The sequence below is a fragment of the Stegodyphus dumicola genome, chromosome 8 (assembly GCF_044657685.1).
Source record: "Stegodyphus dumicola isolate Sdum_Otavi_A_Nest chromosome 8, ASM4465768v1".
In the NCBI taxonomy this organism is placed as follows: Eukaryota; Metazoa; Arthropoda; class Arachnida; order Araneae; family Eresidae; genus Stegodyphus; species Stegodyphus dumicola.
Window position 1 is genome coordinate 48,148,610 of NC_140775.1, and position 14,212 is coordinate 48,162,821.

Consider the following 14,212-nt stretch of genomic DNA (forward strand, 5'->3'; position numbering starts at 1 on the left):
AGATTTTCTGATCAGTTGGAAGTGTAGTCATAGAAATTGTACAAATTGCAAACGCAGTTGGCGGCGAAGGATTTCCAGATATGGAAGATAGAGAAGTCAACGAATTAATTGAGAATGACGATTGAGAAGTGACGGATGTTATATTGGATGATAGTATAACCGTAACACCAGCCGACTGTGAAAGCAACGGTAATGAAGAATATAAAGGCGCCTTGAAAGAAGTTAAACAAATTGTTAAAAATGGCGCTGGAACTGTCTGATTTTGCAGTAGTGATTGACCCAAATGAAGATAGATGAGGACGCTTTATGAGAGGCACTGAGTTGCGTGAACCATTATCTCAAGCAAACGTCGCCAGCTTTCTAAAAAAATAATTTTATCAAATGCCTACTTAAAAAGCAGAAATAAAAATCCTTTCAGTTAATATTTGTTTCATTTTCCCTTTTTAATTACACGATTATTTTGGTTGTTTAAGTTATACATACTTTTTTAATTTGAACTATACCTAACTCATTTTTTTCCATAGAAAGTTAACTTAACGTAAATTTACCGTGTGCGAAGTGTTCTAATGATATAAACTCCGCGTTCGTACTGTACAGTGTTTATATATTTTGCTTTGATTACAATTAAATTATATACTCGTGTCGGTAAAAACAACTCCCAAATCTCACATGCTGAAATATAAACTTTTGTAACTATCATTGACATTATCGTATGAATTTTTTTATTTTTGTATTTTCCGTGGATAATTTTATTTTACACTGATGGTTTGAGATCGTTATTTTTCTGCTGTACTGCAATAAACTCTTTTTTAAAGATCTGGATAATCCGCCCTCGATTAATCGGGAGTGAACTGTAGCTGTTATGTGAATCTGTTTTAAATTGTGAGTTTGTGTGAGTAGTTTACTCGCTAAAAAGGATGGTAGAGTGACTAACCAATTAATAAATTGCCGGATATTGAAATTTGTGCTGCATTACAGGAGCATTGTTAGGATCAGTTCTTAAATATTTAATGTGTAATATTTTTAAAAGTAATAACGTTTGGGTTTAAATCACGAGGACAGTACGTAGAAGTACGTAGCTTTTGATTTTAGGTTCTGTGAACTCTTTGTTTGTCGAGTAACAAATTTTCAAATTATGTAAAATTTTATAAATGTAAAAATTTAATACATTTTCTCATAAGAAATTGTATGTTAATGTGCTTGACATCGGCAATATTGACATTACCCATGATATATTAAGTAACATTTCATGTGCACGCTCATATATATTTTGATTTTAGAATTGTGGTTAGGGAGACAATTTGAATATGTTGACCCGTTCGGAATGAACACCTTCGAAGCACAAATCGTCGAGCTCGTTTAGTTTAGAAAAAGGTATTTTCTCATTTCCTTCCGGCAGACCTTCTTGGTGCAACGGTAACACAGTCGGCGCATATTCGAGAGGTCCAGGTTCGAATCCGGCTGAGGACATAGCTCATTCGCGCCCGAACTAAAAGGTGGCGAACAATAATTCGGCACCACCAGGATTTGGCGACAGAGTGCCCTTATCCCCTGCGCTCTTTAAAAGGGGGTATATAAGGTATTTTCTCCCTGCTTCGTGCCGTACTGGTAGCACACTCAGTGCGTATTCGAGAGGTCTAGGTTCGTGTCATGGCGAGGGTATTGCTCATATTTCACGTCTCTGCTTCAAAATGCGTAATGACCCTACAGTGGCGCCCGAACTAAAAGGTGGTGGACAATAATTCGTCACCTAGAATTTGGTGACTTTGTACCCTAAACCCCCAGTCACTGTTTAAAAGGGAGACTGTATTTTCTCACTTCTTCCAGCATGCCTTCCTGGTGTAACAGTAGCACACTTGGCGCGCATTCAAGAATTCCAGATTTGAGTCTCGGCGAGGGCATTGCTTATTTTTCATACGTTCAAAATATCCTAATGACTTTACAGTAGTTTTTTTTTAAATCGGGCATGAGGTTGTTGGGACTGTCATAATCATCGAAAAAAGAAGTTTCAGTGTCTTTTCGTATTGCGACAGACAGAACAATGCTGATATTTAAATTTGTAAGTATTTTGTAAATTTAAATTTAACCATAAAACAAACTTAGTTTGGCTTAGAATTTTATTAAAACTATCGATTTCGAGGATGATCAAATGCAAGTTCTCTAGAAGGGGGGTGTATTTACTTTTTGTAATGGGCGCAGATGCTCTAAATACTCTTCACATGTGATTTTTAAGGTTTTTAATAACTAATAATGCGTTGCTTGTACCAGTAGGCTTTCGGTCTGAAGAAGACTTGCATTAGAAGTCCATGAAGCATATAAAAAATCAGCAAGCTTTCCTCTATTTTAGGAATTTGAAAAAGCTATTAATATTAATTCTTTTTCTCAGGAAGTCTTCCTTTGTGAAAGTTGCAGAGCGATATAAATCAATATGCGGAACACGTAAAAAAACTCTTTGTGTTAAATATATTATTCTCATTTGTCAATAAGCTTTTTTCAAGAATTCGCCTTTCTTTCAAAGATTTGGTTTTTAAATATTTTTTATTTTTCATATAAACAAAACTTTCACGTGCGTGTTATTCATAAATGGAACCTTTGTGCACATTAATTGTATCAGTGAACCTGATCGCGGTGACGTAAATACCGTGAAGCATCACAGAATGGAAGCGCATGAAGTTTTTTTCTTTATAGTTCTGTTAACCCAGAATTTTTTTTTTTTTTTTTTTTTCTTTTCTTTTTTCCCCCGTTTCCTTGGTTATGCTTCTTTTTGCCTTGGCTTTCTAAATGCGATCGCAAACAATAATAGCCGTTTGTTCTCTTGGATCCATTAAAAGTTATCTTTCAGTTAAAGTGCCATCACCCATAGCCTCTTGTCTGCTGAAAAATATTATCAGTAGCGAATGGAACCCCCGGGAGGGGAACCTTGAAAGTACCCCCCCCCTCTCATTCAGGCATGCCAGTTATTCATAATCTCAGTGCTTCGGCTGAGAAGTCTACCACTTTTCGACTGAAATTTGTGATCCGCGCTCACTTAATTATTAACTAATTTCTTTTCCCCTTTTTTAACCCCCCCGGGGAAGGGAAAAAAAACATATTAAGCGGTGCTACAGAGTGCAACAATTGGAATGATCGTATGTATGATGTTGAAAAAGTTCAACACTCTCTCTCTCTCTCTCTCTCTTTTTTTTTTTTTTTTCTGTTTGTTTGTTTGAGAGAGCCTGAGAAAGTAAATATAGCTGCTCTTATTCAAGTTAGTTATTCAAGTTAGTTATTCAAGTTAGTCATTCAAGTTAGTTATTCAAGTTAGTCAAGTTTTTTATTTGATCATCATATCTTTTTATGCTATTTGTTATCGCGCACAAAATTCGACCTTGACTCTTTAAAGAGTCCCCCTTCTTCCCAGAAATGCAGGTGAATGATATTAGCAAGTGTGTTGTGGTTCTTTTTGTTTTATCGACTAGGTTAAGTTTCATTGTGTCAATTTCTTCAATAAACTTAACAACTTTAATAAAAATACATATTTTTGTTATGAAACAATTACTTTTTACTACTGAACAGCTGCCAACTCGCCCAGTTTTTGGTCATATCTCCTGGTAGGTCATAGAATTTCCCCGGTTTATAATTTTTAACCTGTATTAAGGAATTTGCTTTTCAGCAATAAATTCAGTCTATTAAGCTTTGAAACTTAAATTGTGTAAATTTCATTCCTCACATCTAGTGATTTTTAGGATGATAAATTTTATTCGATCTGAATTGTTTTAATTTACTGACATGTCTGTAGAACTTTGTATGAAAATTCAACCAGTTTCAATCAATTACTATTTGTATTTAATTTTGTTTATGGGAATAAATGATACATTATTAAGTTTATCCTTGGTAATATATACATTAATTATTAATTTTATTTTCATTATGATTAAAAAATACTTTAATAAATTCAGGCTTTCCTTGCTCAAGGTTTGCTTAATATAAAAGTGTGAGAAAATTGTGAAATGAAATTAGCCAAAGATCATAGAATTTAGAATATGTAGTTAAATGTTATTATATTTTATATCAAAAATATATTACAAATAATTGAATAATCTGATTAATGCATTATAAAACGATTTAAGTCAATCAAGAATTCTTTTGAAATTTTATCAACGTGTAATGCAAAAAACTTTCAGAAACTCCTGGTTTGATCACAAGAACCTCCCAATTTTTCATATTTCAAAGCCAGCAGTTATGTCATGGAAATGTTTTGTTTTATTTCAGAAGTATGAACTTTCCGATTATTATACAAATAAAAGAATTTTTATCAGCGAATAAGAAAGCTTAAGATGTTGCTATTTCATGTCTGCATATCTTTACTTCTTATTTAAAGCTATTTATATTGCAGTTATGATTATAATTAAACCGTGTTGATTCTTAACGCTAAAGATTTTGAACAAAATATACTGTAAGTGAAAAAAAAAAAAATTATTATATAGTTGTGAGAATGTCATCTATTTTTTGTCATTTTTTCAGAAGCTAAGGCATTTACATTTTATTTTGCAGGTGCAGGTGAATCTGGTAAGAGTACTATTGCCAAGCAAATGAAGTAAGTTTAGTATTTCAAAAAAACACAAAATATTACACATTTATATTTCATTAGGCAGTTCTATAAACACTAAGTTAATACATATATTTTCACGAGAAGAAAGAGAGAGGAAACTGTGTAACAATAATTTTAACTTGGTTCTTTATTAAAGGAAGACTGTTTATTATTTACTGAGTTTTTCCTGTAATATTTAATTACTATCATTTTGTAAATTTAATTGTACTCATTGCAATTTTCATAGTTATCATTTTTATAAAAAAATCTTTATATGGATTAATTAAGTACTGTTGACTTTTTTCCTTAAAAGTAAAATATGACTTACCCCTTTTTCTCCCAGAATATCTTCTAAGAATACACTTCATTGTAGGTCATTTAAAGCATATTATAAATTGAATATCAAAAATTATTTATAGATTCCAGATTACATTTAGAACAGTTTTCTACTGTTGGAAAAAGGAGCTGTAGTTCTTCATTGTATAAAACAGTAGTTTTGCAAGCTTATACATTTTTCTAAGCTGGAAGATCTTTCTGATTATTAAAAATATTTTTATTTTTAATTATATATGTTACTTCACATTTTCTGCCCTCTTTTCTTTTGTAAGTATAAATTTTTAAAATAAATTCTTCATAAAAATCTATATATTAAGAGAAAATTTTGTATGAATCATTTTTTATTATTAGGACATTTTGAACTTTCTGTGCATATTATTATTAAATATGTAGTACTAAATTTAAAGTAAATAACTAGAAAATCTGTTGTAATTTTGTATGTTAAAACATAAAGAAGAGAACAGGGGTTCCTAATATAATTATTCATTCTTAGTAGGCAGATAAAGTACAGTGTACAGTAGTGTTACTCTGTTCTACTCTTATTTTGATCTGATCTCTTTCTTTTTTTGTAATGGTCTTTGTTTCTCTATTGCAGAATTATTCATGAAGCAGGATATTCTAAAGAAGAGTGTGCACAGTATCGCCCAGTAGTCTATAGTAATGCCATACAAAGCCTGATGGCTATTATTAAGGCCATGGACCAATTAAAAATAGATTTTGCTGATCATGCAAGAATTGTAAGTGTTGCATTATGAATGATAAAAATACTAATTTTTCAGCTTATAAAAACACAGTACAAGAGTATAATTTTTTTCTTTGCATATTTTGTTTTACACTCTGCATGTTAGTGTTTGGATCAGATATGAATTTGTTTTGATTTTAATTACTGCGTAAAAGAATTTTTTTTGTGTGTGCAATATACAGAATTCAAAGGTTTTCAGTTTTTTTTTTTTTATGCGTGTCAAACTTACTTTAAAGTTCAGATTAGGAACATGAATTAACGGCCAAAAATATAAATTTTTCAAAATAAAAAATAATCTGTTTCCTTTTACATTCTTTTTCATCTTTTCTTTTCTAAAACAGAAAGAAGTTACAGAGCTGTATTGAGTTCTGTTAATTCAATAGAATTAACATTTTGTTTTCAATGCTGCCATACAGTACTGTGCTCATAGAACTGGTAAATATAGGTCCTACAGGTGTTGCGATACAAATCTTTTGCAGAAGATATGAGAATAATATCCTCTCAAGATTGTTTACTGATATGTGCGTAATAACAAGTATTCACTTGTTTGTTAACAATTTTGAAAATTGAATAATCAATTTAATCTACTCTTCTTTTTATTTACTTCAGATAACCAGAAGCTTATAACATACATTTCTTCAGTGAAAATGCTATTGACTTTTCATTTCTCCCCTATTTATTTATTTTTAAAATCCTTATTTAAGTTTTCAAGTATTTCTGTCATAGAACACCATTTATTGTTTTTGTATTAGTTGCTCAAGGTACCTTCTCTAATGCAAGCAAAAGATGCTTTCATTGCATCTAATTCAAGAGAAATATAAAACATTTTCATTTTGTTTGTATTAAAGCATCATGGTCTTATTGCTTTTGACATTTGCTATTGCAGTCTGTCCAAAGAATGAAAGTAAAAATTGGTAGCACATTTAAAAAAAAAAAAAAAAAAAAAAAAAAAAAAGTATTAACCTTTTCAGATGAGTGGTTTATCATTAACTTTCTGTTACTTCTTAAATGAAAGAATCCTCCCCCCCCCAAAAAAAAAGGGAAAAAAAAAAGCTGTTTTAAAGATAGGCATTTTAGGTGCTTAGGGAAAACAGATTTTGAGGTTGATCAGTATGAAAAGTTCAGTGAGAAATGGTGGCAACTTAGGCCAGAAGCATCCTAACGCTCTTATTCTACAAAGGTAAGGTAAAAAGTTCTCAGCTTGATAATGAAAGACTGCAACTTTCAGTTAAAAAATGATTTTATTTTTAACATAATCTCCCTTGACTTCACACTTAGTCCAGCGTTTCTTCAACATCAGTATTCCTTCTCGGAAGTGAGAGTCTGGAAGTTTGTGAAAATATTCATCTACGACCCTCTCAATAATTTCATTGGATGCAAAATGCTTTCCAGAAAAAAATTTCTTCAAATTTGGGAACAAATGGAAGTCTGAAGGTGCCAAATCAAGGGAGTAGGGGGGACAGCTGAGCAAATCGTACCCCAGATTCTTGCAGTTTTCCCATTGCCTACAAACAGTGTGAAAAGTTCAGTGAGAAATGGTGGCAACTTAGGCCAGAAGCATCCTAACGCTCTTATTCTACAAAGGTAAGGTAAAAAGTTCTCAGCTTGATAATGAAAGACTGCAACTTTCAGTTAAAAAATGATTTTATTTTTAACATAATCTTCCTTGACTTCACCACACTTAGTCCAGCGTTTCTCCAACATCAGTATTCCTTCCCGGAAGTGAGAGTCTGGAAGTTTGTGAAAATATTCATCTACGACCCTCTCAACAACTTCATTGGATGCAAAATGCTTCCCAGAAAAAAATTTCTTCAAATTTGGGAACAAATGGAAGTCTGAAGGTGCCAAATCAAGGGCGTAGGGGGGACAGCTGAGCAAATCGTACCCCAGATTCTTGCAGTTTTCCCATCGCCAACATACCTTTGTGCACAGATGCGTTCTCCTGGTGAAAGATAATTTTTTTCTTCTTCAAATCTAAGCCTCTTCTCATGAATTTTGGCATCCAGCTAGTCAAGAAGGTTGGAGTAATATTCACCTGTAATTCTCTTTCCTGTTGGAGTAATATTCACTGTAAGGTAATCAATTAACAGGATCCCTTTTGCATCCCAAAACTTACTGGCCATGACCTTTCCAACAGATGCAATAGACTTCTCTTTCTTTGCCGCTAAACCACTGGCTTCCATCAACTGCTTGGACTGTTGTTTCGTTTCTGGCATGTAGTGATGGATCCGTGTCTTGTCTATGGTGGCAAATTGTCACACAAAATCAGCAGGATCCCTGTTGAATCGGTCCAAAGATTGCTGCAAAAATCATTTGCGCATTTGTTTTTGATCGGCATTCAGTAATTGCGGCACACATCTTGCACAGAGCTTTCACATCCCTAATTCTTTATGCAAGATGTTTCACACTCTTTCTTCTGATATTCCCACAGCTTCAGCTATCTCTCACACCTTCATTTGCCTATCATCCAACACAATATCATGCACTTTTTTTGATGTTTTCCAGTGTGGTTGTGGTTTTTGTCCGTCCTTTGCGTTGGTGATTTTTTAGGGATGTGTGACCACGTTTAAATTCAGCTGCCCACTTTTTAACGATTGAACATGGTATTTATTTTTGGAAGGAGCAGAGTATCTGTAAACTTTTGTCAACTTCAGATAAATTTCCTTAGGACTTAATCCATTCAAAACAAAGATCCATTTTAATGAATAACACACAGGACATCTACTGTGAAAATTCATGTAAATAAACTACTTGAGAGAACAAGTTGAAACTTGTCATATGAACTAATGACACCTTCAACCAGGCAGGAATGCTGATGAATTTCTCACAAATATAATTTAACAAATAATAAGGACATACATGTCCTTGATTATCATATTTCCTGTAAATGCAGTTAAAAAAAATTGTCATATTTAGCAAGATATTTCAAGCATACTGAAATAGTCTTTGCTTGAGTTCTGATTTTCTTAATGACCTCTAAAAGTTAACCTTAATCGACGTAATACTTTTATTGATATGATTTTTTTTCAATGCTTCTTTACAATAATTTGCTTCACTTCCTGTCTTGCATTAAATCCGAATCATATATGTTTAAAGTTGAAAATCTTGCATACAAAAATATACATAGATGTCATATGCTCCTCTGAGATTTAATTGTCTGATAAAATTATTGTTACAGATTTCCAGTTTTAGAAACCGCTAATTTGGATTTTGAGGTAGAAAATATTTTGCAAGGAAAGTAATGTACTATTTGGTTATTTCTGAAAGTATGAGCAACTTAATTTTTTGATTCCGTTCTTTTTAATGCAGTAAAAGATGACTGTATGAAAGCCCTCTATTATACATATAATCCTGATTTTTATGTACTGATCACAAATATAGTAATAATATACATTCATAGATGTAGTAATAATATCTATAATATTTATAGGTATAGTAATAACATCATACATATGTATACTATGTTAACTAAGTTTTGCTTAGATTATCAGTACTTAACACTTAATTCCATTAAAATAAAAACCGACATACAAATCATACAAATGTTTAAATGTTTCTTTTCTCTGGAAAAAAAAAAAAAAATTACATTCACTCTTGTAATTTAGTAAAATCAAGCTCTTAGTGTCAGAATGTATTTAAAAAAGAAATACATAAACCAGTGACTAACAAATAGTATTCCACTAACTCCAGAGGTTTGAGAAATACATTTAAAAATTCAGATATTTACAGTTACTTTCAGAATTGTTGACAGAACAATATTACCGATGCATTGTTTTACACTGTGTATACCATGCATACTAAAGCATCATTATATTTTTTAACTGACACATATTCCAACTGCTCTTGTCTTTTTAAAAGTGCTAGGAAATGATCAGTGAATGTGATTGATTGAGGTCTTACCAGGTGGAACAAAATACAGATGGTGGCTTATATTGATCTTATTAAAATGTATATTAATATTTTTTATACACTTCAACAGTACATGTAATAGAGGATCTTATATCGTGATTATAATTTAATAAGATTAAAATTATTATTTAGTTCCTGATAGAGGAAATGCACATGCACATTGCATGAATTTTTATATGTTGGAACTGCCGGTGTCATTTTTTGAGAAATTTTAATACTTAATTTCCAAGAACAGAAAAAGCTAAGATTATGCAGAAAAAGCTAATTATACAGAATTGAAAATGTCACTATCTTATTAAATTTATTACATTTAAAATAAAATAAATTGATGAATATATTATTTAATTGAGCTTATTCTAATTATCAATTTTTATTGTTTGTTATTCTGTATTTAGAAAAATGTGGTATTTCCAGATGACAGTGTGCTTCTGTGGCCTGTTTGGAGCTCGGGGCTTATGGTGGCTGTTAAATCCTTAACACAGGACTTTAACAATGAAACTTTTGTAACTGTATAAGAAATTATGTCTGTTTATCATATTAAAAGGAGAGTATTAAGACTAGCAAAAGAAAAAAAGGGGGGGGCAAATTTAATAGCTTACATTAAAAGGTATATTTAGTAAAGCAAATGAAAAGAGACATTTTAAAATTCTTTTAAGGTCATAAAGCTTCAGTATTTCATAATTTCTAAATGTCATCTTAGTAGATTTAAACTTATGGTCTAATATGCCAAAAAAATCTTTAATCCAGAATCACCAATTCCCAATAAGTCCAGATCTCGGACTTTGTATCTCGGACCTTCAATTCTAATAAAAAATTACATTTAATTTGTATTATTATATATGCTTATATGAAGAGTTTTTCATCAAAAGTCTGTTAAAAAAACTGCTTTTTTGACCTCTCAGAATTTAGCAGGTATCTATTCTGGGGGAATAATTAACTATAAAACTGAAATAAGAATGGTGTTGTATTGATAATATGAAAGTAAAAATATTATGAATTTATAATTTGATAAATAAAAAAGTTAGATGTAAGGCAATATTTCTCGTCATCCAAAATAGAAGCTGTAGAAAGATTACCATTTTTGGGAGTGGAATGGTCCAAATTTATGAGTAAGGTTTGATATAAATTGAGAAAATATAAATGCACATTATTATGCAATTCATACATATATCTGTAAAAATGAGCAATAAATAAACACATAAAATATATTTTAAATAAAAGATATTTTATTCCTGTTAGCCTTAATAAAGGTTTCATGTATTTTTTCTGTTTTATTTGTTTCTGAAATTTGTTCAAATAATTTTTCCCAGTGTTCCAGAATGATTATATTGTTACATGAAATTTTCATTATTTTTATTGGTTCATATATGTAGTTTTAGTTGCCTACATCTGTCTATAATTAAAATTATGCTATATAATCATGTTAATGTAAAAATATAAAGTTTATTAGTTAAAATGAATTTTTTCTCCCTTTGTTTGCTCTTCTGTGAAGGGAGGAATTGCAGGTAATTTTATTTCTGAATACTCATCTAAATGTAGTAAATGTAATTGAAGCTGAATGCTTTATTAATAAATATTCGTAGGCAATTTTTTAAAAATAAAGAAAAGTTTCTTTTTAAATTCTTGTGTATAAAAATTTAAGTGCTGTAATATTTTTTGAAGTTAATTTGAGTTGTTAATGATTACATTGCTTCTTGACATTAATTTGGGAAGTTAATATAAAATCATAACAGTTCATTTTTAACAATTTAGGAGGATTCTAGGCAGTTTTTTACTATAGCCGGTGCTTCCCAGGATGGTGAATTAACTCCAGAACTGGCAGCAATAATGAAAAGGCTATGGCAAGATCGAGGTTTACAGCTGTGCTTTTCTCGCTCAAGAGAATATCTTCTGAATGATTCTGCTGCATAGTATGTACTCTTTAATCAAATGAGATCATTTTGAATTCTTTTCTAGCCAACTTGTAGCTTCTGGCTTTACTGTACTCTCTGAATCTGTAGGTTAAAATGCCCAGGTATTCAACATTATCTTTACAAGCACAAAAACACTGATTTCTCAAACTGTTAAATAAAATTGAATTAATTTGTTTGAGAGTACATCATAATATATGAATAGAAACTGAAGAATTGAATACAAATGCTTAACTCAAACTGAATTCTGAAAAATATTCAAACAGGGTTGCTACGGTACCTGGAAAACAAGGAAAAGTCAGGGATTCGAAAATTTACCAAAAGCGTCAGGGAATTTAAATATTTTAGTAAAAATCTGGAAAAGTCAGGGAATTTCGCATGCTGATCTCCAAAAAAGCGACTCTCGCATGAACCTAGGAAGCAATCACTTTCTTGGCAAATTATGTATGGCATGAGTGTCATTCAAGAATCAAAAAAAGAAATCTAGTTTTGTGCTAATTTTTCATTAGTATTTATTTCTGTTATTGTTTTGTTCCAATATTCTAAATGTCTTTTTTTTTTTTTTTTTTGCCTTCAATTCTAATAAAAAATTACATTTAATTTGTATTATTATATATGCTTATATGAAAAGTTTTTCATCAAAAGTCTGTTAAAAAAACTGCTTTTTTGACCTCTCAGAATTTAGCAGATATCGTAATATTACTGAAATGATTGTTTGTCAATTATATATTATTTAATAGGATAGATATAACTGGTCCCCTACTGCCATTTTGTAAACAGTAACTTCATTCCAGAATTTAATACTTTTTAAAACAATAAAGCTGTCATTCATGACATAATTTTATCACAAGTAATGGTGGAAAAAATTCAATGTTTAAAAATTCATATATTCCTTTGAAAAATCAAGAAGTTTTATTTCTGATTTTGTTTATTACTTAGATGGAATGTATTTTAAATATATATTTTCTTTTGTAAATGTATGTTTTTATGCATGTGAAATAAATTTTAAAGTTACTTTTAACTAATTATATTGGTGCTGAAATTTTATTATGAATACATTTTAGTATCAGTGACTGCAAATATTTCTAATGCGCCAACAATCACTTCTGGTAGTATATACTCTTTTCATGTAACTAAAAAGGGAATTTATTTGGAAAGTGATTTTGTGATACAGCTGATGATTTTAGTGATTTTGTGATACAGCTGATGATTGCTGAAGGCAATCGTGGTTTAGTATGCAAATAGCAAGTTCTCTTACTTTAGCAAAACCTTAATTCGAAAGTTATTGAGGAAAACAGTACTTATTATAGTTATAATACTAATCCTTTGGGGATTATATTTATATGTATATATATAAAATTACAAAACAATTTTTTTTAAACATATAATTATGCTTAGTATTTTCGTGTATTAAGCTGCTGAAAATTTACCAGTAGAAACATTACTAGTAAGAAATTTAGAACCAAATTTTCACAAAGACCAAAAATGGAAATTCATAAGTAATAAATTTCATATAATCTTATGAATGAAAAAAATAATTTAATAAGTGTTTTAAAACCAAAACACTTCAAACAAGTAATACCCCAATTCAAAACATCAGCGAAATTTATAGAAAGAACATAATAAAAGAGGAATTCAGTCAACTTCAATGCCACTTCATCAGGAAGGGGAACATTGAAATCACTCTTCTACAAAAATCCTAGCTTTTCTATATGCAGAATTAGCCGATGAGCCATTTCAATGTATTTTAATTATAATAGTTCACCCGAAAATTCTGCCCCTTCCCCAAAGTAAATTCTAATAAAATATTTTCACCTTTAAATAAAAGAGAACTCTATTCAAAGAATTGAAAGCATAAGTGAAATAATAAAATACTTTAGTAAAAGATTAAACTCAAAATTTTACCTTTAAACAAAGAAACCATTATCCAAAGAATTGAAAACGTAAGTCAAATTATAAAACTTTAATGAAAAGACTTAATCTAAATGGAATTGAAATAAAAACTCATTAGAAATAATTAAAAACTTCAAGCACTTTCAATTAGAACACAATCGAAACTATGAAAATGATCGTTACAGTAGTGACGTTTACGTTGCCAATTTGGCTTCATTGGTTGAACTAAAATACAGTGGCAAGAAAGTAATCTCTTAAAAGGCTAAAAATTGGAACAAAAGATAAAATTTTTTAACCAAAAGAAAAAGTTTTTAAAACTTATATTAAAATTTCAATTTAAAATATATATTTTGAAAAAGAAAAATAATACTTTACTAACTAAAATGAAATTTTCTGACCTTTTTTAAAACAAATAGGGAACAAAGGATGTGATTCAATCTAAAACTTTAATTAAATTTTAGAATAAGTTATACTTTAAAATTAGTAGACTCAATAAGGGTGCTCAAAAAGTGGTCAAAAAGGTTTTATAAATTGTTTTGTAGAAATGAGTAGAAAAGTCCTACAAGTTGAATTCTAACAATAGTTCCTTTTAAAGCTTTCTCCTGCATTTTTCTGTAATTTTTAAAATAAAAATAAAAATTTAAAAATCTAAAATTCAACTAATAGGATTTTTCTGCTCATTTTTACAAAACAATATTTTGCTTTTTGTCCTTTTGAATAAATTTTAATAATCAACTTTTTTGCACATTTTTTTGCTTTTGATATATATGTATGTATAATAAGTTAGACTATATAAATCATATACTATGTAGCAATAGCATCTTAATTTTTCAGTTTAAATTGGATATTTTC

The 14,212-nt window shown here is 30.1% G+C and overlaps 1 protein-coding gene across 1 annotated transcript in view; it reads left to right on the plus strand.

Moving 5' to 3' along the window:
• Positions 1-14,212, plus strand: part of Galphai (G protein alpha i subunit) — a 96,224-nt gene that overhangs the window by 59,634 nt on the left and 22,378 nt on the right. Inside the window, exons 2-4 of the mRNA XM_035351115.2 lie at positions 4,534-4,576; positions 5,502-5,643; positions 11,310-11,467. Of these exons, the coding sequence (XP_035207006.1) occupies positions 4,534-4,576; positions 5,502-5,643; positions 11,310-11,467 (343 nt within the window). The remainder of the gene's footprint in view (positions 1-4,533; positions 4,577-5,501; positions 5,644-11,309; positions 11,468-14,212) is intronic.